General features: G+C 30.2%; 2 protein-coding genes across 9 annotated transcripts; both read left to right on the forward strand.

Annotated features, from left to right (window-relative positions):
* Positions 1–226: 226 nt before the first annotated feature.
* Positions 227–2,128, forward strand: LOC101265579 (chlorophyllase-2). 6 transcript variants are annotated; one of them, XM_026032988.2, is made up of 4 exons: positions 227–611; positions 1,143–1,491; positions 1,706–1,747; positions 1,836–2,128. In XM_026032988.2, the coding sequence occupies exons 1-4, from the start codon at positions 345–347 to the stop codon at positions 1,841–1,843; spliced, it is 666 nt and encodes a 221-aa protein (XP_025888773.1). In that variant the 5' UTR covers positions 227–344; the 3' UTR covers positions 1,844–2,128. The 6 variants fall into 6 exon arrangements, with proteins under 6 accessions (XP_025888773.1, XP_004247197.1, XP_010326403.1 ...); XM_069288857.1 differs by having other exon boundaries at positions 252–611; positions 1,161–1,491; XM_004247149.5 differs by having other exon boundaries at positions 1,706–2,128.
* A 10,406-nt stretch (positions 2,129–12,534) lies between these two features.
* On the forward strand, positions 12,535–17,979 carry LOC101265858 (protein TIFY 4B). 3 transcript variants are annotated; one of them, XR_743280.4, is made up of 9 exons: positions 12,535–13,007; positions 13,151–13,293; positions 13,448–13,596; positions 14,514–14,604; positions 14,698–14,860; positions 15,145–15,210; positions 16,309–16,372; positions 16,474–16,693; positions 17,456–17,979. XR_743280.4 is itself a non-coding variant. In XM_004247150.5 (9 exons), the coding sequence occupies exons 1-9, from the start codon at positions 12,890–12,892 to the stop codon at positions 17,467–17,469; spliced, it is 1,020 nt and encodes a 339-aa protein (XP_004247198.1). In that variant the 5' UTR covers positions 12,556–12,889; the 3' UTR covers positions 17,470–17,979. The 3 variants fall into 3 exon arrangements, 1 of the variants encoding a protein (XP_004247198.1); XM_004247150.5 differs by having other exon boundaries at positions 12,556–13,007; positions 16,482–16,693; XR_011211485.1 differs by having other exon boundaries at positions 12,676–13,007; positions 16,455–16,693.
* The last annotated feature ends 8,540 nt before the right edge of the window (positions 17,980–26,519 follow it).

A 26,519-nucleotide genomic window follows, 5' to 3' on the forward strand; every position in this document is an offset into this window, starting at 1 on the left:
CCAGCATAACTTATTCAAACCAAAACGACAACTAAATTATTCAAAATGAGTTAGTTTTGTTCTTTGTTGCGTTTTTAGCAAATATGCCCTAATTACTATGTTTTTAACTCAAATATGTCCTCCAATTAATAAAAGAGTTCAAAATACCCAAGGTGTTAGTACAATAACAACAAAAGGGGTCCCCTCCAATAAGTTAGCTAGGTAGTCGATGTAAGCTCATTGATTAGGTGTTAGCGCAATACAGCGTAATTTTACAAGTGACAGTTCAAGTGGGTAGAGTATACGCACAACTTTCGTTGCCCAAGGTGTGAGTGCAATAACTACTATATATATATAAATCAATAATGCATGGCAATTGGCAAAGTAAGCATAGAGAGAGACATATAAAGATGGGAGTATCATCAATTTTCGAAGTAGGTAATGAGACAATCGACACTATAAATGTTAAGAGCTCTTCTTCATTGCCATGTTCATTGTTAGTTTTTTCACCAACAAAGAAAGCACCCTATCCAGTTTTACTCTTTTTTCATGGCTTCATGCTCCAACCTAGCTGGTACAAATCCCTCCTTCAACACATTTCTTCCCATCGATATATCATTGTTGCTCCTCAGGTACAGCTTCATCGTATATACTTTAAGCATATTTAGTGTTGGTACTATTTATAATCACATAAACATTATTCTGTCTCGCTAATTAATAATTTCATACCAGATACATGTATGTTTGCTATAAAGATACACTTTGAAACACAGAGGCATAAAGAGAGAGGCGAGCGAGAGAGCTATAAGAGTATCCTAAATAAATACATGTAAATCACGAGATACATGTATCTTAGATACAGATAGAGAGAGGGGAGCAAGATAGTTAGAATATCTCAAATACATATAAATACACTTGGATATATATATAATGTATCTAAAACAAATTTCACCTAATTCTGACCAGATCTGGTATATGAAATCTGACACAGATGGTAATTTTGAAATTTTACGGGATCAAGGCACATAATTAGGCGTTAAACTAGTAAAATTTGTATTGTTTTCTATATGAATCTTCATTGTCGTTATTTACGCGTGTCTTAGATTTTTAAAAAAATATTTTAATTTTGATTAGTAAAAATATTTGTTTGTTACATGTTGCAGTTTCCTCTTATGAACCAGGAAGTGAAAACCGTACAGAAAATAGCAGAATGGTTAATCAACAACCTCAAATCCGTACTGCCGGAGAAAGTTCAACCGGACCTGGAGAAAGTGGCGATCTCCGGTCACAGCAAAGGCGGTAACACGGCATTCGCCGTAGCTTTGGACAGCTCAATGCCTCTAAAATTCTCAGCACTCCTTGGAATTGATCCAGTAGCAGGATGCTCTCCCTCCTGTCTACGTCCTCCCTACGTTCTCGAATACATCCCTCGTATTTTCAATCAATCGATCCCTGTTGCTGTTATTGGTGCTGGCTTGTCAAATCAATCAACATGTTGTTTGCTCCCGTCAGGTTGTTTTGTTTGTCCTGATTTTCTTATCATAATCGTATTTATTTATTTATTTTTGTTGGTGACTTTTATAAATGAAAAAAAAAAGAATAAATATATCCCAAAATATTGTAAATAATATGCAGATATCCTGCGTTATATTTTGGGTACATTGGTGTCTCTGCTGTCAAAAAGCTATGCTCTACTATCATTTTTTTTATTTCGATCCTAATACAGGTGCGCCAAATGGGGTTAATCATGCGGAATTTTTCAATGAGAGTAAGCCCCCTTGTTATTATTTCCTTGCTAAGGATTATGGTCATGCAGATATGCTTCAAGCTGATGGAATAATGGCAATTTTAATCAGAATTATGATGAAAAGTGGAAAAGGATCTAAGAAAAGTATGAGAAGAGCTGTTGGAGGAATTGTGGTAGCATTTCTTAAGGCTTATTTGGAAGGTCAAATTGATGATTTAAATGAGATTGTTAAATCACCTAATCTTGCTCCAATTATTCTTGATCCAGTTATATCTATCAAGGATTAATTAACTAATTAATTAGAATTGGATGTTATCAAGTATATATGTGGATGTTTGCATTTCTACCAATCTTATTCTAAAATGTGGTCCTCTTATTTCAGAAATAAGTTTGTTTCGAAAACACTCGAATCAATATGTCTTTCTTTCTTCTAATTTTGAGTCATATATATCTCTCTTTTATTCATTTCTTTGTTTATTGTATGGGTATCAAGTTAACAAACAGGTTTGTTGGGTTGTTAAATTAGTTAATTTTCTTAAATTTATTTCGGTATTTAACTAGGAAAGAGTTTATTAGATGCTAGTTTATCTATGTTATTTGAACCCTTTAAAATTGTTGGCAAGTGTGTGTTAGATTGTCCAAACGAAAAGTAATGTATTTTTAGAAAATTCTATATGAATGCAATATAAAAAATGAAGCGTTCCTGCATATTATATGTTGATGGTGTAAAAAGAATTTATATTATTAGGAGTTGATATGCATCAATTTGTAACTTTTTATAAGGAGTTTGATATGATAACTTTTTAAAAAGAAAAATCTATGTAATAATTGATAAGAGTTATGAGAAACGTCTTTAGCTGTCGGTCATTTCGTGCGAAGGATAAAAATATAAATAGTGATTGGATAAATTTTTGTATCTTGTTTGATTTTCATGTTTGAAATAACTTATTCATTATTTATATCATAGTAATAAGATAAATTATTCAGGATAGCAAACCTAAAATAACTAATCGTGAATAACATGTTCCCAATCAAACGACTTAATCAACACTCAAATATGTTGCAAGGGGATGATGAAAAATGTTCTAAAGTACCATCATCATAATTCATTACCAATGAAAGATTCCTTATTTGGTCTAAATGTAGAATTGGAGAATCTTAATAAATCAATTGATTGATTATCTGAATTTTTAGCTCTTATTGGTGAAGGTTCGATTTCAAATATTATAAACCCCTCCGTATTTTCCCTTCCCAACCCCTTTTTTTTAAAGAAAAGAAGATAACCAACCTAGACATGTTTCGATCTTCAAACATGACCTTATTTTGTGAATATAGATATTTTTTTCTGTTTTGCAAATGTTCACTATAATCGATTTGGTGTTTCGTGTAAGGGTCTCAAAATTTCGGTGCACCAAATAAAAAGCCAATCAATAATTAAATCATTTGTGAACAAATCAATGTACCAATAAATGTGCAATTCAATTTATAGTTAACTTCAAATATTTTGAAAAATCAAATCAAATTGAATTGAATTTACTCGGTTCTTCAATTTTGGTTCTTCGATTTAGTTTGATGTTCGTGTTATTTTTTCAAAAGTTCGATTCTTCAATTTTGTGTTCGGTGCACCAAATAAAAAGTCAACCATTAATTAAATCATTCGTGGACAAGTCAAAGTAGCAATAAATGTGCAATTTAATAGTTAACTTCAAATATTAATTGACAAGAGGAACGTACCAAAACATATATTTTTCAATAAGCGTTATATAAAGGAACCTGTTTTCGTCCTTGTTTTTCTTAAGTAGTAGCGGGAGGCACCATATTCTTCACAAAGATAAATAAAGTCTTTTAGTGAGCACAATAATTATTCTCTGGCGAGACACATCATTCCTTAATATACTTTAAATTTTTAAGTATCTTATATTTTTATTTTGGCCTCATTTTATTTTTCATTTGCACCGAAAAATCGATTTAAAAAGAATGAACTAAAGTATAAAAATTCGAATTAGATTAGGTTTGGTATACAATGCACATTTTTCTAAAATCAAATAAAAAATTGAATCAAATTTTGATAAATTCAATATAAAGAATCGAACATCTACTCCTAGTTAAAGTTGCGTTAAAACAATGGGCTTCTTATTTAACCAAAATCATTTTAAACTAAAATGGCCACAAGTATATGTAATGGATTACTACTGTATACTTAATTATATAATGTATTGATATTGTATAGCTCATGTATAAGCGTGTATATACATGATATATTCCATACTGTTTGAAGGATTATCATTGATATTCCGTCACATGATTTAGATTAAAATAAAAATTGAAAAATGCATAATGAATAATAATTTAATTACTCTGGGTAAAAAAGATTGGCCCGATAAAAAATTTATCTTTTTCTTAAAAAAAATATATAATCGGATATGATTGAATGCAATAAATAGATAATTATCATTTGATGTGAGGAATAAAAATAAATAGTGATGAATGAAATTTTTTGTGTCTTGTTGGTTGTCATGTTTAGAATTCCACGAGTTCTCCCTTTTTTCATGCCTATAATCTCTCCACTATATCACCAGTCACCTCCATTACTCTCTTTTTTAAATTTTAAATGTTTCCTTGCCCAATTAACGATTTAAAGTTAACAAATAGTTTTAATTTTTTTTTTTTTTTTACAGGATAACACGAACAAAGTTAATATTTATTGACTATGTATCAGTTTGTTCTGCATGTGCAGTACTATTTTATAACCAAATTATGTTTATTATATTCATATTATTATTTTTTGTATATGACACATAGATACGTCAAATTACATGGGCATGATTCATAAAATACTAATTTATATTATATGTATCGATCTCAAAGCAAACAACAATGTATTTGGTAATAATACAATACTTATCAATATAAATAAGATACATAAATAGTAATATATTATGCATGCACTAACTCTTTTAGATATGATACGTAAATTTGAATTTATACTAAATGTATCAATTACGTAGCAATTACCATATGATAATGTATTGATCGCAAATCTAACATCTTATAAGCAACAATTACTTATATAATGTATCTAGTATAAATACAATACTTATCAATTTAAACTATATTCATAAATAGTAATGTATGATGCACTAATTTTTTAGATATGATACGTAAATTCGAATTTATACTAAATATATCAAATCTAACATCTTATGAACAACAATTACGTATATAATGTATCTAGTATAAATACAATACTTATTAATTTAAACGACGTTCATAAATAGTAATGTATCATGAATTAAACTTTTAAATATGATATGAAAATTCAAATTTATACTAAATGTATCAATTACATAGCAACTACCACATGATAATGTATCGCTCTCAAATATAACATTATGGAAAAGAATTACTTATTTAATGTATCTAGTCTAAATACAATACTTATCAATTTTAACGACATACATAAATAGTAAAATGCTAAGTAGCAAAAAATTGAAAGGATCCTCAATGAATTAATAGAAGAATTTTGCATCTCAAAATTTTCAACAATTTTGAAATTGAAAAGATCATCGATGAACTGGGAGAAGATTCTTGAATCTCAATTTTTTTGACAATTTTAAATCAAAATTGAAAGGATCTTCGATGAACTTGAAGGTTCAAAAGAAAATCGTTTGTCCAACAACAATTCCATCACTATTTTATCCTTCATAACTCACCCCCATTTACCTAAATTTTTGTCAATTTTTTTTTAATGATCATAACATGGTTTCAAGAAAAGTTTAGTCTTTCCACTTGCAACAATGGAAAGTTATGGTGCACTTGGATCTTGACAATAATTAAATCAGTCTAACGGATATCACTAGCAACCTTTGTGATGTCCATCAGATATATCAAACAAATTCTTTAATGTATCTGCAACTGAAGTCATCATCTCGTCCATCTGCATAAAAGTTTCGTCGCAGTCATGGCTGAAGAGGATAATGACAAGGTGTTCCTTTTCAGCGAGAATGGCTTGATCGACGGTACATTCTCTCGACAAAAAATTTTAAAAATGAAAGGTTTCTCCTGTGAACATAGGGAGTAGTTTGAAATTTTGAATTTCTTTGTTTGGTTTAGGGTTTGCCTCTTTATGATTGAGAGTAAGAAGAAACGTAAGCGTGATTTATGGGATTTAATTGAATTTTCAAATTTTATTTCTTTTTTAACACAACAGAATGATTCTTTCTTGTATTAGAATAAATGTATCCGGATGGTGACTTATGTATCTAAAAGGAATAAATTTTAAGGAATTATTGTAATTAGAAAAAGAATAGGAATAGAATATAATTTACTCTTTACACTATGAAATTTAAGTAAGTTATACAAAGAATAATATACTTTTAATGTGTATTTTACTTGCACACAAATATAATGGATTTTGCTATATTAAAAAATAAAACTATTATTATATTTTATACATGTATAAATTATCACAACATTTCATAATATTATAAAACATAAATATGCTCTTCAACTTATATTCACCTTGTATTTGTGCTCTCCAACTTTGAATACGTATAAATATATACTTAAATTCGTATAAAATTAGATATTCAGATACACATATCCTTTGTCACATAATATATATACAACACCTCATAAGATATGAATTGTCATATAGAACGCATGTATCTATTTATTTAATTTGTTTAAATATTTATTTATGTATATTCAATATAAAAGAATATAATTATCTGCTAAAATTAAATTAAAATAGCATGTTTTTATGCATTATGTTTTTAGTCAAAACTCTTGCTATATAAAAAAAGTTCTCTTCTTTTTTTTTCTTTTTCTATTTTCAATTGGGGAAATGCAGAGTGGGTCAGCCCAAATTTAGATGAAACCAAAGAGCAAATTGTCTACATACTAGGTGACATAATGAGTGGACCTCTTTTTCTTCTACCAAAATAAAGAGGTAGGCCTTTAAGTAAAGCAACTCAACTTGCAAATAAGCTTAAATAAACATATCCAATTTAATATGACTTAAAAAGATTTGCATATCTAACGGGAAGAGAATAATAATTTAAAGATTAACTATTATTTTTTGTAAAATGAATTAAATAATAAAATAGGGAGCCATATTTGATTTAACTCCCACGTCCTTTCATTGTGGGCCGAAGCCCGATTGTGGAAGATTATTTCCCTGACCTGATCTGGATCAACACTTAATTAGTTTGCCCTTAATTTAAAGTTGTTAATTTGATTATTATTATTTTTGAATAAATTATTTAAATATATTCTTTTTATGATTTTTATTATTTTCTATCATTTTAAAATATCTCAAAAATCCCAATTTTTCCTCCTAAAACTCCAATGTTTCGGCATAAAGTTTCAACACTCAAAACACATGTTTCTCTTCTTAATTTCATATCCTCAATCTCTTTCTATTTTCACTCCCTCAATCTTTATTTTCTTTCTTTTTTAATTTTCAGATTTGCTCTTTCACCATAATATCGTTTCATAACTCTTTCCAAGAATTCAAGTAAGTTTTCGCTTCAAAAATTTTTTCGAAGAACTATCGGATCTCCTCCCTTTTCACATTTACAAATTGTATAAGGAAAAGGTGAAAGAGATGATGTATTCTCATTGCTCCTGGTAACAAGATCGTTTTCAGAGAATCATCTTTTGCCGGTGAAAGCACATTTCATTATTGACAGTAAAAAAAGATATAGAAATTGATATAGAGCAGAGATAAAAGTTTATGGGATTTCTTCGTCGCCTTTTTTGGTTTCAATATCAATTGTTGATTTGTTCAATTTGTTTGTTGTTCATCCTTTGTAATATATATGAGTTCAAAAACATACATAAATAGATATGTATAATGTCTTCGTTGATTTTCAATGTATCTCGTTTATTTTAATTCTTAAATTAATCTTTGTAAGTGTCATAATTGATCTGATACATTATTGTAACAATAACTTTTGTTTTATGCAATGTCTGATATTAATATTTAAGATATTGATACATAACCCTAATGTTTGTTGAATATTCGATGAGTTTTATCATATTCAATATAAATGTTGAAGATAATTGAACAATATCTAATGTATCATCTACATGTAACAAGTTCTTTAATGTATCATCAATCTTAGTCAAATTTAAAAGGTTATTAGCAGTAACAAATCAGTTGTGTGTTATCTATCTGCACTCTTTTTTTTGTTCAGTCTTACCGAACTTAGAATGCGATATATATATGTATATATTTTACCCAATAATAATCTTGATACATAAATCGTAATGTTCTATAACTGGAGCATTATATATCAAATCCAACAATAGATATATGATACATTCATTCTTTGGCAAACTAGAACTACGTGTATATGATACTTAACAACTAGCTCACAATAATGTATCGATTTATAATCAAACATTTTACGGACAATCTTTACTTCTCTAATGTATCTGATAGGATTACTATACTTAGCAGTTTACTAAATACTTTAGGAATAGTAATGTATCATGAGTAATATATGCTTCTTTCCACAATATTCACAAGTTATCTCTTCTAGTTAAAATCTACGACAATTACATATTTTTTACTTAAAGCAAACAATGTTTTTTCTTTCAGCATCAAACTAACACATAACGACACAATTTTGTATCCATCTTATAGCATGTATCAGATACATTAAAATTACCAATGATACAACCATTCAACAAAATCCAAGATGGATATATATACATGTATATCCAATAGGTTGAACTCTAATACATTATACGAATTTGTGATACATACACTCGATATCTAAAAAGTAATTGATCCATCTAAATTGTCAATCTATTTATTACATGTATTATATACAATATATTTTGATGATACATTTTTATACAAATCTCATCTAGATACAAATAATTTATCACATCAATATCCGTAGATTCAAAATTACAATACACACGCGTTGTTTACCAGTTATGTATCATGACTTATATATTCATATCAAAATGACAAACAAAACCATGACTCAGAGCTTTTTTTCTAATATCGGTCAATAGATTCTGTTTCCCTGATTCAGTTTCCGTCAAAGAAAAATGTCCAAAGGTAATGACTATTACTTTGTTTTAGTTGTTGCAGTACCAAAACTTGATGTGACACTGCAGTCTGCACAACATCAAGCACTTAAACTTGAATTTTATCAACTACAATATGGTTCAAAGCGCTGCACATGTCCTCCTTTTCAGTTTCTCAGGTGTGACGATTCTAAGGATGTTATGGAGCGTTTTATACATCACTTGTAATCCCGAATAATGACATATAATGCTCAAAAGGATGGATATATATACATATATAAAACATATATTTGCCTCTGCAACTGCACTTGAGAAAAATATTCGTTATTGTAAACTTCTCATATCTGAACAAGAATGAATTAGCTTTTCAGAAATCAAATTAAAGTTTAATAAACTAAAGATGAAAAGGAATAAAAACTACTAACTGACAGAGAAAACTTGTTAGCAATGTTAGCAACAACCAAGGTTGTCCATTCATTTTCAAAATATTGCAAGTAATTTGCCAGATATATTTGCTGAATCAATATTTTTACTAAGTTGCAAATGCTCCAATAAATAGTCCTTGAAGGACACAGTCTATGGTACTCCAGAAGCGTGATAGACCAATCGATTCCAAATAAAAAACTCCTTGATAAAAAAGATGAGCAAATTATCAAAATGGTCATTGCTAATGAGGCAAGTGCTTCGAAAGAGCACTATGACATAACATTTGATAAAACCTTGACAAAGGTTCAGGTACTTGAAAATGATGAAAATGGAAGAGATCTTGATAAGTTATGTCGTATTAGAATCGATATCAAAATGGTCATCGACGGTATATTTGATATAATGTAACACTCGGTGCTATAAATGGTTACGAGGATCTTAAATTTGAATCTGTCATATAGTATGGACAGATAAATGATTGACACTATTCAAGTATATTTTGTTTCACTTAGAAAAGTGATGCTTTTGAACATATACTTCATAGATTAAAATATATGTCAGTCAGGGTACAAACGAAACACTACTTGAAACGGCTGTTCTGCTCTGAAATGGACTGTTCCAAATGTTCCTGGAAATATCATTATGTGAAAGTATAACCGTAAGATATAAAGTACGGTTTGTGCCTGAGGGCATAAAGGTTTTTCGCAAAAATTCTTACATTATTAAATGGAGATATGTTCTCCAATGATAAATGCAATGAGACTTGTTTTAGTCTGGCAATAGATGAATTACTTGAATATGCGTAATGAATGATTATTACGTCTAACTAGACGATGAAGGTTATTATGAAATCCTTGAAGGATTTAAAAGGTCTTAAAGCAATTCCATTGAGTACTCAATGATTTTGAGATTGCTGAACACAAAGAAATGATCTTTTCAATCTCATGAAAATAATTTAAAATGTCATGTATTAGTGCAATTGGTGCACTTACAGATTATTGGTTATGCAAATGCTAGAAGATGTTTGACTTTCTTTGAGAAGAAAAGACGAGCTTCAATAAAATTGATCAATCTCTCATGAATCAAAAATGATTTGATTATGTGGATGCAAAATAATTATTTGATCTACATAAAGCTCGATCGCAAATGAGCTATTTGGTTACATATGGAGGCACAATAATATCTTGCAATTCAACAAACATTAGTAACCACTTCTTCAAATCATATAGATCTATGAAGTAAGTCAGGGGTGTGTTGGTTGGAATCATGATCTATCATATTCAGAAAATATGTGATTTTCATTTGACAAATGATATTTCAGCCACCATATACGAAAATAATATATAGCTCAATTGAATGAAGGATACAATCAAAAGAGATCGGACACAACATATTTTACCAAAAAAAAATTTCACACATGGTCTTCAACAAAATGGTGAGATATACATTCAAAGGCTCGTTGAAGTGATAATCTTGTAAACTTATTCACTAAGGATTACCAACATCAACATTTGAGAAGTTGAGATATAAGATTGGAATGCATCGTCTCTAAGATATCAAGTAAAGTTTTTATCATGTGAGAAAAATACGCGTTGAACTCTTTTCCTTAACCTAGGTTTTGTCCCAAATGGATTTTCCTGGTAAGGTTTTTAACGAGGCAACATTCAAGCGTATTAAAAGATATGTGTACTCTTTTTCCTTCACTAGAATTTTTCCCACAGGGTTTTTTTCTAGTAACGTTTTAATTAGGCATATTATTTATGGACATCCAAGGGGGAGTGTTATCAGGGACGGACCCAGTAAGCTGGTTTAAATCTCTGCAATAAGAGGCGCGCGAAGCCACTGACGAGTGTTCGAATCTCGCCAGTAGCATTTTTTTTTAAACTTTCTCCAGCGAATTTTACACCTGGAAGTGAGCACCCACAACCTTTAAATTCTGGATCCGCCACTGAGTGTTATAAGATATTATAGTGTGAATGTCCACTATACCAAGAAGTTACTCACCCATTATCTCTACTGTTTTCCTTATTATGAAGATGACCATAACCTCCACCTTTATAACCATTATTCTTGTAGCCTTTCACTTTCATAACCTCCCCATTGTATTTATGTTAATGTCATGTTTATGACTAATCTTTTATATGTATCTATGTTACACTATAAATGGAGGCATAAGAGTTTATATTGTATACACTTGAAGTTTTGATGAATAATTTGAAGAATAAGAAATGCTCTCATCTTTTGTCTCCCTATTTCTATTGCTTTATTTTTTATATTCTTTGTCTTATTTTGCTTTAGTTTTACAACACTAATATTATTGATACTCAATATGATATAACTATATTTAGATATGCACATTTACCAATATCTAATAGCAAATGCAAATATAAGTTAAGTGTATATGTGCATCCATATACTATATTTCTCTGGCCTTTGTTTTCCGAAAAAAAATATAAAATTTGTGAAAAACGATTTTAAAGGCAAGTATATAGGTCAGACCAAATTTTTTCTCTTTTAAAATAAATATTAAGGCCATGATCAATATGATCTTTTAAACAAAACGAAATAATATGCAAGTGGGAAGGAGGAGGTTTCAAGACTTCTTTCGATAAGACGTGATATCTACCTCAATCAATCTACAATCAAAGATAAATCAATTCAAGAAGGAAGAAAACGTAAAATTTTAATCCTAAATTATCGAAGAGGTAAAAAGAATAAGAAATCCTCCAACTAATACCTAACATTAATTTAATTTCACAAAGGAGGAGCTACACTCAAAAGAGTGTTTTAATCAATGATCAAAAGCTATCAAATGAAAATAACTTGGGTAAATATTTTATGGAGCCTTTACAAGCTTAATCCCAAACATGAACTTAGCAAAAACCCATAAACGACTAACTCACAATGCGACATTGTAGTCACAAATGGGGTATACAATCGCATATAGGGATCACAAGTGTTCCATCGACTTGCATTGCATATGTGAGCGCATATGGTTGCATTGCTATCATCTATCATCGATAGCTTGAACATCTGGACACACAAGTCTTTAACTTTCTATCTACGTTATTTTTTATAATTATTTTAAGTACCGCCAATATATGAGTCCATCTTCTCAAACACGAATTGATTAAATGAATAGCTTAAAAATGTACATTTGAGATACCTTAAAACATCTTCAATTTGATAAAAGTGTACCATGTTACATATTAATTACGAGAACTTTTCAATATCATATTAATATTTTTTTTAGAACATTTATTTTTTGTCCAATATAGCTAGGATACGAGTGAGAGATGATATTATTTTTGAACCTAGTCAACACACATTAAAATGAGTTTGACATTAGTAGGTTTGTGAGAGGCAAATACTGTGTGATAGGGAAAGAAATAGTAGGGCGTGAAGTAGAGAGGTGGTAAAGAGGGGGGCCCCTCGGCCTCTAAAGATTAGATAGGGGGGCTAACTTTTTCAATAATGACATAGCTGATTACGTGGCAACCTGGGGTTGCAGCCTTGCCTCCCCAAAATGGGTTACGGCCAAAAAAGTATAAAGCAACACACTAAAGCGGCGACGCTGCGGCCATTTTTTCCCCCAATCCTCCACTCTCTCACTCACTGCTAAACACGTTTCTTCTGTTTCAACTTCTCCGACGAACCAAATTGTACCGATACCCATCGGAATTTCACATCATGTCGCTGGAACAAACTGTTTACAAGTCTCCTCTGGACAAACCGCTTTACCTACTTACCGATGACGACATTTCTCAGCTCACTCGCGAAGATTGCCGACGTTTTCTTAAAGCTAAAGGTTCATTTTTCCCTTTTATCTATTTCTCTGTATATATGTGTGCTAGTACATTAAAATAATCTGGAGCTGCGAAAATCGAGAATCGAATAAAGTAATTGGAAGGATGATTATGCTTTCTGTCTTCTGAATATGTTTCCGCGTAGGAATGAGAAAGCCGTCATGGAATAAATCACAGGCGATTCAGCAGGTGATTTCACTGAAGGCGTTGTTTGAGACGACGCCGGAATCCGACACCGGTCAGCGGAAAAAGCGTCACATTCCTCGCCCGGACACTAGTTTACAGCGAGTGCGTTTTGATTTGTTTACTTGCATTTCCTCTTTTGATTATCTTCATGGTTCTGTGATGAATATGATGCTATATCTGCTGTTTAAATTTCATAGTGTGAGCGTAACTCTGCATGTTTAAGTGCCTAAAAATTGAATATATTAAACTAATGTAGGTCCAGAAAGAAACGAGTATCGATGCAGAATTTGCTGAATCGGCTGAAGAAACGGTGCCGTACGGTAGAAAACCTCCCAATAAACCTGATCTTTCCGGCGACAAAGCTGCAAGTGCTGTTGCCGTTGTCAATAACTTAGCTCCTTCTAGGTGAATTTTCGTTTCCTCCAATGGTTTATGCTGTTTATTACACCTTTTATATGCTGAATGGATGACTCTTTACTTTTCCTTATAAATAAGGTGCTTGTCTTTGAGATGCTTTGTTCCTATTGAATAATACTACTGCATTAAGTAGAGGTTGGCCGTCCCTACCAAATTACATTGAAAGATTACAATACTATTTAAGTGGCTAATATGAAATTGCTCGCTTATTCGTCTGTCCTTATTGGTTAGAATTGTGCTTGATGATTTCACAAGCAAGTAAATGTGAATACCTTGTAAATTTAGTCTCGTTTGAGAGCTTCGGTCTTTGAATGGCATTAAGGGGTTTTTTACTTGCCAATGCCCAATAATGTGCATTTTATTTCAGGTACAATGTTTTGTATACAAAGTTGTTGGTATTTTGTTGTTCGTATCCCAAATTCTACTACCACTTGCTAGATCCTGGAGGAGCACTGCATTGTTGCTCCTATAGAGCTTGTTCTATTGAGCACACTATATTCATTTGGAAAATATTGAAGAGCATGGACTGAGTGTTACAAGGATTTTAAGAAAAAAGGGTTTATCATCAGCATTTATGCTTTATCAACTACCTTAGCCAGAACCCTTAGGCTTCTCGAATTAGCTTAAAAATATGATTTTAGCTATCATATGAGAACTTAGAAGATAATCATTCAGGTCAGAATACCATATTTTTCTTACCATATAAATTTATAGTTTTCAATTCAAGTCTTCTATTCATCTCGTTCCTATGTAGTGTATACTTCCATTTACAAATCTATCCTACACATATATATACATACACACAAATCTATCCTTAACGAGTGTGTTGTGTGCACCTTTACAGAGATTTAAAAATTCCATTAAAGTTAGTTCAAATGCTAATAGTTTTTTCTTGGTGAGTCCAGAACCACAGATTCAGGAAATGCATCATCAGGTCAATTGACAATCTTCTATTGTGGCAAGGTGAATGTGTATGATGATGTACCTGCTGAAAAGGTAACTTAAGTTTGATGTACGTCGGAACTACAACAATTTAAGTATTGATGTTAACTAATTTGTTCCTGTTGTGGCCACTGGCATATTTGTTAGGCAGAAGCAATCATGCATCTTGCTGCAAGCCCACTCTTTGTCCCTTCAGAAACTCCATTGGATGCTAACAGAGCAGCTCAACATTCCGAATGCCATTTGCAAGCTGCAAATGTTAAACTGGGTCAAGATTCTCCTATGGTGTTCATGCCAACCATGCAAACAGGTTCGTTCTTACCATGAATTGAAGAATGTGAGTACATTAGTCCACGATTTGGGGATTTTGATGGCATGTGCATGAGTTGAATTGAGAAACAGACCTAACCTGTAATGTGCTTGTTCAAAACGCTGATAAATTTGATTATCCCCACCCTCCCCCTCCTCTTGCCAAATACCACATGTGAGTTTAATTCCATCTAGGTTATGACTTCCTACGAAAAATAACTTCCTATGAATCTCGATGAGGTGTATCCTTGTGTTACAGAACATAATAATTTGGATATTTTACAGGGAAAATAACTGAAGTTACTCGCCTGCATTTGGAGGAAAGCAACACTTCCTATGAAGACAATCCTGGCAAGTTCTTTTGTTCTTTTCAATTCTGTCCCCTCCCCCAAACGCCAAGAAACCCTGAAAAATGAAGGGGAAAAGTTCATATTGTGCCCTGCTGCTTGCTGAAATTTGGGTAATATTAGGCTCCTCTGTTTAGTTCAATTGAGCAATGTACTTGGTGTTGTTATTTACTAAGGGTGGTGTGAGGCTATGACTTTCTTTCTCCTTGTTAACTGGCCTGGTTCTATAGCTGTCACTAATATTACAGTATTGGACCTGAAAAATGGAGAACAAGATAAGATAATTCTTGCCATTTTAAGATAATTCCTTAACTTCTTGAAAAAATCATTAGTAATTGTTATTCAAGAGTCTAGACTTCCCATCCTGACCATATTTTATAGTTAAATGAAAGATTTCAAAATTCCACAACCAGTCCAAGCACCGAAATACTGAAATGATAATGCTGGAAAACCAGAGGACCACCAAGGGTGTGACTTAGCTGGCCCCAAAACCATCATTATGAAAAAATGAAAGATAAGAGGAAAAGATAATAAGTATAGATGTTGCTTAGAATATTATATCACTGATGTGTTGAAGGTTTTTTTCCCATTTAAATTGAGTGGCATTCCAGGGTGTGCATACAGGAAGGTTTAATAGTGCGTTCTCCCTATGTTGCTCGAACACTTCAAAAGTGATGTCACACTCGTGTCTAATTCTCCAAAAATGCACTACTGGCATGCACCCTTCAACATTATTGTAAAGTAATGAGTAACATAAATTTCTCCTGCTAACCACCTGTTGTTGTAAAAAAACTCTAGTTACTATTAACACAATCATGGAGCCCACAACTTAACCCGACCATTTCTATGGCAATTTTGTGATAGTTTAAGCATTTAAGCTAGGAAGGTCAACCTGCTACTCTTTAATTTCTTTGTCAATGCAATATAATATATCAATGGCCTTTAATTAATGCAAGTTTTGAAGTAGGTAATGCTTGTATGAATTATGATTATTAACAGAACTTGTTGAAGGCGAAGCAATCCTGAGCATCTTATTCTACTTCTCCATAAATTTCTTTCTTATATCTCTCTTCCCCTAATTCCTCCAAAATCAATTATGCAGAAGCAGTGAACCACGTAAGCAGGAAAGCATTACTGGAAAGATATCGTGAGAAGCGGAAAGACAGGTACTGCAATAAGTGAACTGCTCAATATCAAACTGGAAATAAGAAACGAGAACAGTTGTACGTCTTTTTGTTTCTTTTTCAGTATCTCACGTCTCTGTTAGGTGAAAAGGTTCAAGAGAAAGATGGGAATGCCTTCATCTGCTAGCTTGGACATCTATTTGAACCATCGAACCATAAATCATACCCAAAGCGAGCTCTCAAGTAGGAGCAACACTTGTTCCCCGCCCGCAATTAGATTATCTGCTGCGCCTGCTCCAAGTGGTTCAATGGATAACATTCTCCAAATGGATGCCAATGCTTCTGGTTTTCTCGACGACAAAGGTGAGTTTTGTTTTCACCAAACCATATTTAGTGGTATTCTAATTTCAACTTTCAAAGAACATTCTTGTTTTTGCCTCTCTAAGTTAGTTCATTTGAGATTTTGCCTCTCCAATTAGTTCTTTCGAGCTTTAGGGATCTATCAAAGCTGCAAACTTTCCAAGGTTGGGCAATAAGTTAATTTTTGTTCTCAACCCTGAGCTAGTTGTTTTTATTGTGTGATCTGGTTGATAACGCAAACTCTATGTCACAACCTTTTAATCTGCTCTTTCCAAGTTTGTACGTCCATCTTGACATGTGTTTCTTTTGAGTGAATGTATTGCCTTTTGAGCAAACCAACCTCGCATGGAAGCTTTGGGGACCTTGCAAGATGCTAAGTGCTTGTTAATTGGTGATTGGTTATAAATAAAGATATAGACCTATCATCCAAATAACGTAATTGAACAGATAGTTATATATAGACCTATGTATATTTTATCCTTGTTTGTGTAGGAACCCTGTCATTCTTGTCAATTAAATTTGTTCTTTGCCTGAGGTCATGCATCACAAGTAGTTGTAGTTTTTGCTTGTTTTCCCTCTTTATTCTTGCACATTCCTCTTGTTTCGAACATTCTTGTAGTTATATGAACTTTGAGCTCCATCCAACCTCATAATCTAATATATAAGGAAAAAAGGAACTTGTTGCTAGCTCTGGAAAGTGGTATCTTGTACGAGATGAGATTTTTAAAATGGCTATAATTTATAACCGTTCTTTTTGCTGTTCAGATGGTAAAGAGTGAAAACTGGGATGGCGAGGAACACTCTTGCTTTCTAATTTGTTTTCATGCGCCAGAAAGTCTGGGAGGTAACATCCTGTTCCAGCCTCTGCCTAGTTGAATGATGAGGAAAGAGGTAGGTTGTTCCTTGTGGATCTGTGTTCAGAAGCAGTTTGTATTTAGGCTGTCCTCATTCCTCAGTTAAATTAAGAGAAAATTAGTCAGGAATAGTCCTCTTGTCATGCAATGTTTTCTGCTTTCAGAATCTTTTTGAAAGCCGACAGTCCTCAATAGTCCCACTTTAGTGTAGAATTTTAGGCAGTTGCATTTTTCCCTTTTGCTGGAACTGGATCTAACGTGGAACGCTGTTGTAATTAGTCTCACTACTTTCCACTCTAACAAGACAGAAGATTTTGGCTGAACGGTGGAAGTACTTGGGATACCAAGGCATGCTCTTGTTTTATTTGGACTGATTTTTAGGAAAAATTTAAATGCTTGACTTACTAAAAATGTTTTAAGGTTGGTTGGTTAGTACTCCCTCCGTCCATCTTTACTTTTACAATATTGACTTAGAATGACAATTTTACTATATCACTCTTTGAATATAATAAATTCAATGCTTTGAGAAATTATTGTAGTTAATAATAAGGATAAGTAGACATCTATTTTTTTGTTGTAGTACAGTGGAGGGATGGAGTAGTAGATGTGTGAAAAGATGGTAAACTAACAATGCATGATATTTGAACTATTCATGTTGCAGTAAGGCTAATATATTAGGACAAATGTATTAATGCGGATGAGGAATACGTGGGTCCATCATGGACGTGTTAAACTCCAGTAGGAAAATGTTGGGATACTTGGAGACCGAACTACTGTAGGCATGTGGAAGAACGTATAGTTTGTCTTTTTTTACTCTGATCCAGTTGGTCCTAATTTCACACTATTGAATCCTCTTTTTCTGATGATTTGGAGGAACGGGTCTCCTTTCCAATTTCCATCACAAAAAGAGAAAAAAAAAACATATACCGAGAAATATTGCTTTGATGAAGTGATTGAGGATTATATGGGTTGGGCTGGATTAATAGTTGGATGGATCTATATGATCATTCGAAGAGGAAATTTAGCTAACGTTAGGTTGTAATTCAACTTCCTTGGCTACAGTTTTGTATGACATTGATATAAATACATTCTAGTGAAGAATACATTAATTCACATGTATAATAGTGAATAGATACACTCAAGTACATGATACCAATATATAACAGAGAACTAATACTACTGAATATACAGATACAAATATATAACAAGCTGAAGATACAACACACACACAGAATGAATAATAAGAAGTATAACAAGGAACATATACACTTGGAATAAATTAATACAAATTCAAATACATTTACGCATCATGAATAACAAGGACATGTACCCTTCAGTTGCTTTTCAAAATACATTATGATGATGAATACACTATAGAAACATTCAAATATGTACATTGATACAAATATATAACAATGAATAAATACATTAATACAATGCGTATACATGTGCATTTGATACATGTATACAATGTATATACATGTAAAATTTGATTCCTTGAATAATTCACCAAATATGCCTTAAATTTGTATCAAAACTCCTCAGTATTAGATACGAACTCTTGGTGTTATATCAAATCTTTTAAAACGTCACCTATTTAAACATAGTAACGATGTCATAACCCCGCAATTTGAACTTAAGCTTCAAAGTCTTTTCTCATGGCTACCAATAAAGTTTTGTAAATGATTACGAGCCAATGACGACGACACTTTATTGGACCGGATAGAAAGTACAACATCTTTGTGTTTGAATTTGGACAGAATTCATAGAATCACAAGGATCTGAAGAAATGCTCCCACGCCTAGTTGTAATGCTTTGTACTTTGTAGTCTTCATTAGTGTATATATATTTAGTATTAATTATACATAAATTATACAGTGGTGCATTTATTATGCACTTCATTGGTTGAATTTTGCAAGAAGAACAAAAATTAAATTACGTTTATTATGGTTTATATAGGATTGGTGTGTGTACTCCACCCGTTCATTTTTATTTATGATGTTGAGCTTTTCGAAAGTGAATTAATTAATTTTAAAAGTTAAATTAGATTAATTAATTTGATATTTTAAATAAAAAATTTTAGATATTCAAAAACTATATGAAAAATACTATAAATTGCATTGTTTTGCATATTACTATGACGAAAAAATACATCACAAAAAGTTAGTTTAAATTTTTATAGTTTGACTCTAAAAAATAAAACTATGACAGGTAAAAGTAAATAATGGTGATATAAAATCTATCTCCCCTCCCCCCACTTATTTCATCTAAAATGGATAAGAGAAACGATCCATTTCTTGCAAATCAACCATTAATTAAGGTTTTTAAAATTTTGAATAAGAATTTTAGGCGATGGCTTCCTTGAAGACTAGTGTTATAAAATTTGTTTTAAATATATTTGACTGAAATTCTCTTATTTTTTGATTAAAAAATTTGTATTCTAAGCTTGGAAAATAGAAAATCTTTCGCTGAAATATATATATATATATATATATATATATATATATATATATATATATATATATTGTTTGTTTGTTTGTTTGTTTCTCATATAAAATGATCTAATACACAAAATTAAGTAATTTCATACATTTTAACCACAATTAACCCTTGATTCATCCACATAATCGTCTTCTTATTGCAACATATAGGGTAGTAATTCACACTGCTAAATAATCAGTTTCTTATTGAAAAATTTCCGTGAAAAATATCCATTCGTTATTTTTATGGATATCTTGATTAAACTAATGAGAAAAAAAGAAAAATAGTATTTCAACACAGATAAATTAGAAAGTTTACTAATATTTTAGTGAGAATCTGTTTCTCATAATGCGCTTTTTTATTACTAAATTGATTCGGTGAAAAACTTCTATTTTTATAATATAAATTCTTCATTAATTCGCAATTAAAAAAACCTTAATGTCGGATGAAAATTTTACTTTACTCTTCGTTATAAACTTTAAAAAGTAAAGTAAAAACAAAACAAGATTGAGTAAGTGGTTCTGGTTGACAAAGAAAAAGTAGAATTGTTACTAAAACAATTAATGTTGATATTTTTAATTTGATGAAGGAGATTAGGTAACAAATCACAATCAAACCAATTTAAATGATGCTAACAATTATATATATATATATATATATATACACACACACATTTAAGTATTGCAGATGGCATCAAGTGCCTGTCGTTGCTTGTCTTTTCATACAATTATTGCATTTCCATGCTGTAAGTCAATGACAGATCATTTCTTGTCTTATACTTATCCCTAGCTACCCATTAAACCTAATTTTGCTTCACAATCTTTATATAATCTTTGCTTTTTTGGACAATATTGGTAAACCTCAAAAAATAGATAATGTCAAATTTAAGTTGAGAAATAAAAAAGTTGTAGTAATTTTGTATTTAATGTGAATTTCACTCGAAAAAAACATAATTGTTATAAAACAATTTTGTTTGGACACGTGAAGAGAAGGTTTACAGATGTCACAAATAAAGAGGTGCGAGTGACTGGATGTTGGGGATATGCGGTACACGAAGGAGTAAATGTAGACCGAGAAAATATTGAGGAGTGATAAGACATAACATGATACAACTTATACCTTGGATATGTTGTTGAGATATTCTTCAAATAAATTTTAAAATAATTGTTTTTTAAAAAAAATTGGGGGCAGGGGAAGCAAAAATGGAGGGGATTATTACAAGCAGAAGGATCAAACAGTCACCAATAAAATAAAGGTTTAGATAGTCAACTAGCATAGTTATTAAGATTCTTCAGAAGAACTAATGACCAGTATTTCAAACAAATTAAATACGTATATTAAATGAATTGTGGTCATATCATGTTATATTAAAGGAGAGATAATATGTAACATATAAATCTATGTGAAATTTATCATTTTTTTCAGTTCTTATACATGTATTCAGAACTTCACAAAACATTTATTGATAAACTTTATTATTATTATATATTAACTTTAGGTTGTGACTTAACACATAAATTTATATTACAACAATAATGACCTCAAGTTCAGTTTTACAAGTTTAGCCAATTGGCATGATCATTACATGGATTAGCTATGCCAAACCTGTTATCCATTTTAACCAAATCCAAATTAAGCTCCACACAAGAAAGAGAGACTAATTAGAAATTATCTTTGTTGTTTTACATACAAGTAAAAAATATTTGAACTCTCGTTTGATTCAAAAAATTAAAACAAAGAGGTACAATATTTTCATGTGGCTGGTAGATATGTTAATTATTCTAATTAATGACACGTAAAAATATATACGAGTAAGGGTTTTTACCAAATAAAATAATACTCATCATATTCTCACTATTTCAAAAATCATTATTTTGCTATATTATATTTAAATGTTTTTGGCATAACATTTTTTATTATTACCAAATAGTAAATAGTAGGTAAAAACTCACTAAATTTTTTTAAAAAAATAATTTTAATGAAAATATCATACCAAACACACCCGTAAATCAAATAATCGCACCTTCTTTAAATATTAATCGGTAAACATGAAGAAAACGTTCATAAAATTACTAAGCTGATATATCCATATGTCATGTTTTTGCAAATATAAGAATCTTTTCGATGAAAAATACGGATTACCTTATATTTCGAAAAATAAATATCAGTGTTCACTGATCTCTACGGATGTGAAAAGGGAAAATTGGTATTTATTAGAATGAAACGCAAAATGACTGGAGTGCCCATTTAATTGAGTTCGAAGCCTAAAGGGTATAAAATATTAACAAAAATTCTAAAATGGTATATAAAATTTTATATTAATCAAAACGGCAAAATCGCCGGAACAACAACGATTTACTCCATCGAGAAAAGTACAATTTTGCAAAAAAAAAAATTTTTTAAAAAAATTCAAATCGCTACCTAGGCAGTGATTTTCAATTTTGTTTTTAAATTTCTTTTTTTTTTTTGGAAATCACTGCCTAGGCAGTGATTTTCAATTTTTTTTAAAAATATTTTGAAAATCGCTGCCTAGGCGGCAGCGATATTTTTTCTTTAAAAAAATATTTTTAAAAAATGTAAGTCGCTGCCAAAGGCAGTGATTTTCAACCAATTTTTTTTTAAAAAAAAATTCAAAAATCGCTTTTCCAAAAAAAAAATAAATTAAAAATCGCTTTCTAGGTAGAGATTTTCAAATAAAAAAAAATTGAAAATCGCTGCCAAGATAGCAGTTTAATTTTTTTAAAAAAAAATCACATTTTGCAAAATCGTTGTTGTTCCAGCGATTTTACCGTTTTGACTGATATAAAATTTTATATACTATTTTAAAATTTTTGTTAATATTTTATACCTTTAAGCTCCAAATATTTAATTCAGGAATATTTGATAAAAATAAAACGATGAGAGTTTCACTATTAACAGTATATGAAATGCCCACTATCATATTAATCTGTCATGAGTTAAAAATCCATTGCCAAATTCACACTATTGCTGCGTTTTTTGTGGACTATAAATTTTTTATAAGTCCCACAAATAATTATTCAAATCCAGCCATCATGATGGTTCAAATCCTCATGATATTTGATTATAATTTTTTGGCCTATAGCCCTATACTTTTATTACCTCACTTCTATGTAACAAAATGCATCATCACAACACAAAGAAGATTATCCATCTCTCATCTTCATATTAATAATATAATAATTTATATAATGCATAGATGAATTTTGCTGTGGTATTTTCCATTGAAGTTGACCTTTTTCCTCTATCAACTAGTCAATTAATTAGAAAATATAAAAGAAATTTCGCTAAAAGGAAAGGTTATCTCGATAAAATACTATTTAAAATTTTATTTAGTCATAAGCCGTAAAGTTACTTGAAATGAGTTTGGAAGCCTCGGATCTAAGCAAAGGTCCACCTCGATTAAACTTGACGTTGTGAACAGTCAAAATTACATTCTAAACTTGTTTACCTAAAGTTTTAATTGAAGTCACTAGAGCATGAGCCCAATGAATTCAAGATTGTGGTAAAATTGGAATAATATATGTAGAAAAAATAGAATAGTCCCTTTGTAAAGATGATGTTTGGATCATTATTGAAATAATAACTAAATTATACTATGGTCATTAAGTGGAAAAAGTGACCATAATTCTTACTACAGTATTTCATGATTTATAAAGTGGTTATTAGTTACTTGTAACCATCAACCCATTTTCTCTATATTCTCGCAACTTATTGTTCCATTATCTTTCAATTTATTCCAATATAGATATTTTTTTACGGAAAAAAAGTTTGAAATTTATTTACACTCTGATTGAAATTATTGTAACAATATTGAACTTTGTAAAAGAATCTTTTATTTCTGCATTATTTAATATATAGTATAGTTTATAGATATATATGAGCCAACTTGGACATTATAAATAGTGACGTGTCTACATGGATATATATATACATTTAAAATACACTATTAAATAGTGCAACAAATTAAACTGTCCTCCATAAAATTTGGTATCATAACAAGAATTTCGATCAAAGTTAAAATATTTTTCAGACCTTTTTAGTAATCATTTTTTACTTTATGATGGACAAGAAAATATTGTGAAGTGGGTGAAGAAAAAGTTTTATATGTGAAAGAAGGTATATATTCTTTTTTATGGAGGTAAACTAAATCACTTATTAAAAATTATTTGAGTTATAGTACGTTCATATCAGGTTGTTATGTTATGGAGAAGATAAGCTAAGTCAAAAATTACTATTACATTAATTAAAACAAATTAAGTCAAAAAAATATTATTAAATTAATTAAAAATTTACTACAGTAGTCTTGAATCTTTTTATCAAAGAGAACGGAATATATGTTGCTCAATCAAGATATATATATATATATATATATATTTTTCATTATATTTCTGGATTATAACTCTGTTTCACTAATATGATCTTAAGCAATGACTATGACATACTTAGTTTGCTTGACAAGGTGAAATTTGGAGATGATGTGGTGTACACAAATTTTACTTTATCTTGTGAGAAGTAAAGAGATGTTGGTTCCTATGAACCTTTGACTTAAGAAAAATGTTTTTAAAAACAGGTCCGACACATAAAAAATAAAAATTATGATGAAAATATTACAGAAAAATATTGACAACAAAAATAATAAAAATAATTCATCCATGTACAAAAAATACTAACTATAAAATTGAAGAATAAGATAATCATAGAATAACAATAATGATCATAACAAGTAAAAGAGAAAGCACATAATCTAGAATCTCGTTTTCCCATTGAAAAGAGAGAAATCATTGAACTTCTTGCCAACCATCTATTCGAATTTTCAACTTTCATTTTTTCTTATCTAGGATTATATCCTTAAAAAGTTAAAAATATGTCATGTCATATCTAAGCACCACTTTCTATTTATTTTCTTCTACCTCTATCTTTATAACTAATCGCGCTTTCTCAATGAGGTATTTGTGTTCCTTCTCTATACATATCCAAACTATTTTAATCACGCATCTTAATAGAAAGAACAAATTAATGAAAATTTAACTTACATCCTTAATATTTGCTTTCAAAAGCACTTTTATATGCATATCTCCCCAGTCCCTACCTTGTTGTCACCAAAACTGTGGAACCAAATTAGATAATTCTTGCTTTAATAACTACATCATCAAGTAATTATGATTGTGGGAACAATTACAAATAGTGATACTACTGACAATAAAAAAAAATAAATTTTGTGATAGTTAAATATCTCTATTTGTAGAGCCAAGTCTGAACCAAATAAAGATGTTGCATTTTAGAAAATTTTATTTTATTTTTCTAATAGAGCAATGTTAAGCTACCTACATACATTTATTATCCTTGAGATAAATGATATATATATATATATATTAAATTTGTGCTTGCACGAACTCTTTATATATCATAGTGAAATATATAATACAATGATGAAAAAGAAAAATGGTCTCTCTCTCTATATATTGGTGATAATAATTAATTAGAATATATCAATAAAAATTATGACAGAATAATAAGCATATAAATTTTAAACGTCGGCGAAAAAATAAAAGGCAGATAACTAGGAATATATTTTCCTTAGGTTAGTACATTTACTTAGGCCGTATGCTTTTGGGAGTTTTTTTCCCCCATCTATTCTGAATTTTATTCCAATGGAAAATATAGCAAATTATTAGTATTTTAATCATTTTAGTTATCATGTATAATATTGATGTTTGAGATAAATATAAGTTTTAAAACTATGATTATACATTGTTGTTGTCTAGTAAAAAACACTTATTTTGAGGATTTCTTTTTTTGAGAAATTAAGATATTTGAATCAATAAAATTGATTTTAAATAGAAGCAAAAACATTTTTTTGTTGTTGTCGGAAAGAAACAAAAGAAAAATGCTTCTTAAATAAAATAGAAATAGAAGCAGGAATTTGTTTTTTGCATGACCAAAATATAATTATCATATATACATATTTCCTAAGATATTCCTTGTACATTTAGTTTCGTGGTAAACTTTTTGTATGTGATTTATTTGTGGAATGATTTATAATTTATTTTTTTAATTATATTTAGCGATGTATTCAAAATCTATAAATTTTAAATAATTTAAAGATAATAATATAATTAATTCTTTAACATAATTTAGATAAATTATACATTTTGAAATTGAAAGACAGCCATGTAATAAAACAGGCATAATTATTTTTGAAATTCAAGTTGATAGTGAAGTATTATCCTTGAAATGTTAGAATCTTTTTTAGATTTCTTTGTGGGCTCCTTTTGGTGGAAGGAATGCGACCTTATAATTTTCAAATTAATCTTAAATATTTTCCTATGTTGGCATATCTAATTACATTATATTTTAAGTATACAGTCACTTTCATTCTTGTGACCTCTTTTTGACCACGATTTGAAATTAAAAGTTTTAAAATTTTATTTTAATAGATATTTCGAAGTTTAAAATTGTGTTTTTTTTCACAA

The sequence above is a fragment of the Solanum lycopersicum genome, chromosome 9 (assembly GCF_036512215.1).
Source record: "Solanum lycopersicum chromosome 9, SLM_r2.1".
Classification (NCBI taxonomy): domain Eukaryota; kingdom Viridiplantae; phylum Streptophyta; class Magnoliopsida; order Solanales; family Solanaceae; genus Solanum; species Solanum lycopersicum.

Excerpts from the sequence above, each read along its gene's own strand:
- LOC101265579 (XM_004247149.5), top strand. The coding sequence starts at position 345 with ATGCATGGCAATTGGCAAAGTAAGCATAGAGAGAGACATATAAAGATG. Across the intron at positions 612-1,142 it reads ATATCATTGTTGCTCCTCAG|TTTCCTCTTATGAACCAGGA; the intron begins GTACAGCTTCAT and ends TACATGTTGCAG. Across the intron at positions 1,492-1,705 it reads ATGTTGTTTGCTCCCGTCAG|GTGCGCCAAATGGGGTTAAT; the intron begins GTTGTTTTGTTT and ends ATCCTAATACAG.
- LOC101265858 (XM_004247150.5), top strand. The coding sequence starts at position 12,890 with ATGTCGCTGGAACAAACTGTTTACAAGTCTCCTCTGGACAAACCGCTT. Across the intron at positions 14,861-15,144 it reads CATGCCAACCATGCAAACAG|GGAAAATAACTGAAGTTACT; the intron begins GTTCGTTCTTAC and ends GATATTTTACAG. Across the intron at positions 15,211-16,308 it reads TTCCTATGAAGACAATCCTG|AAGCAGTGAACCACGTAAGC; the intron begins GCAAGTTCTTTT and ends TCAATTATGCAG.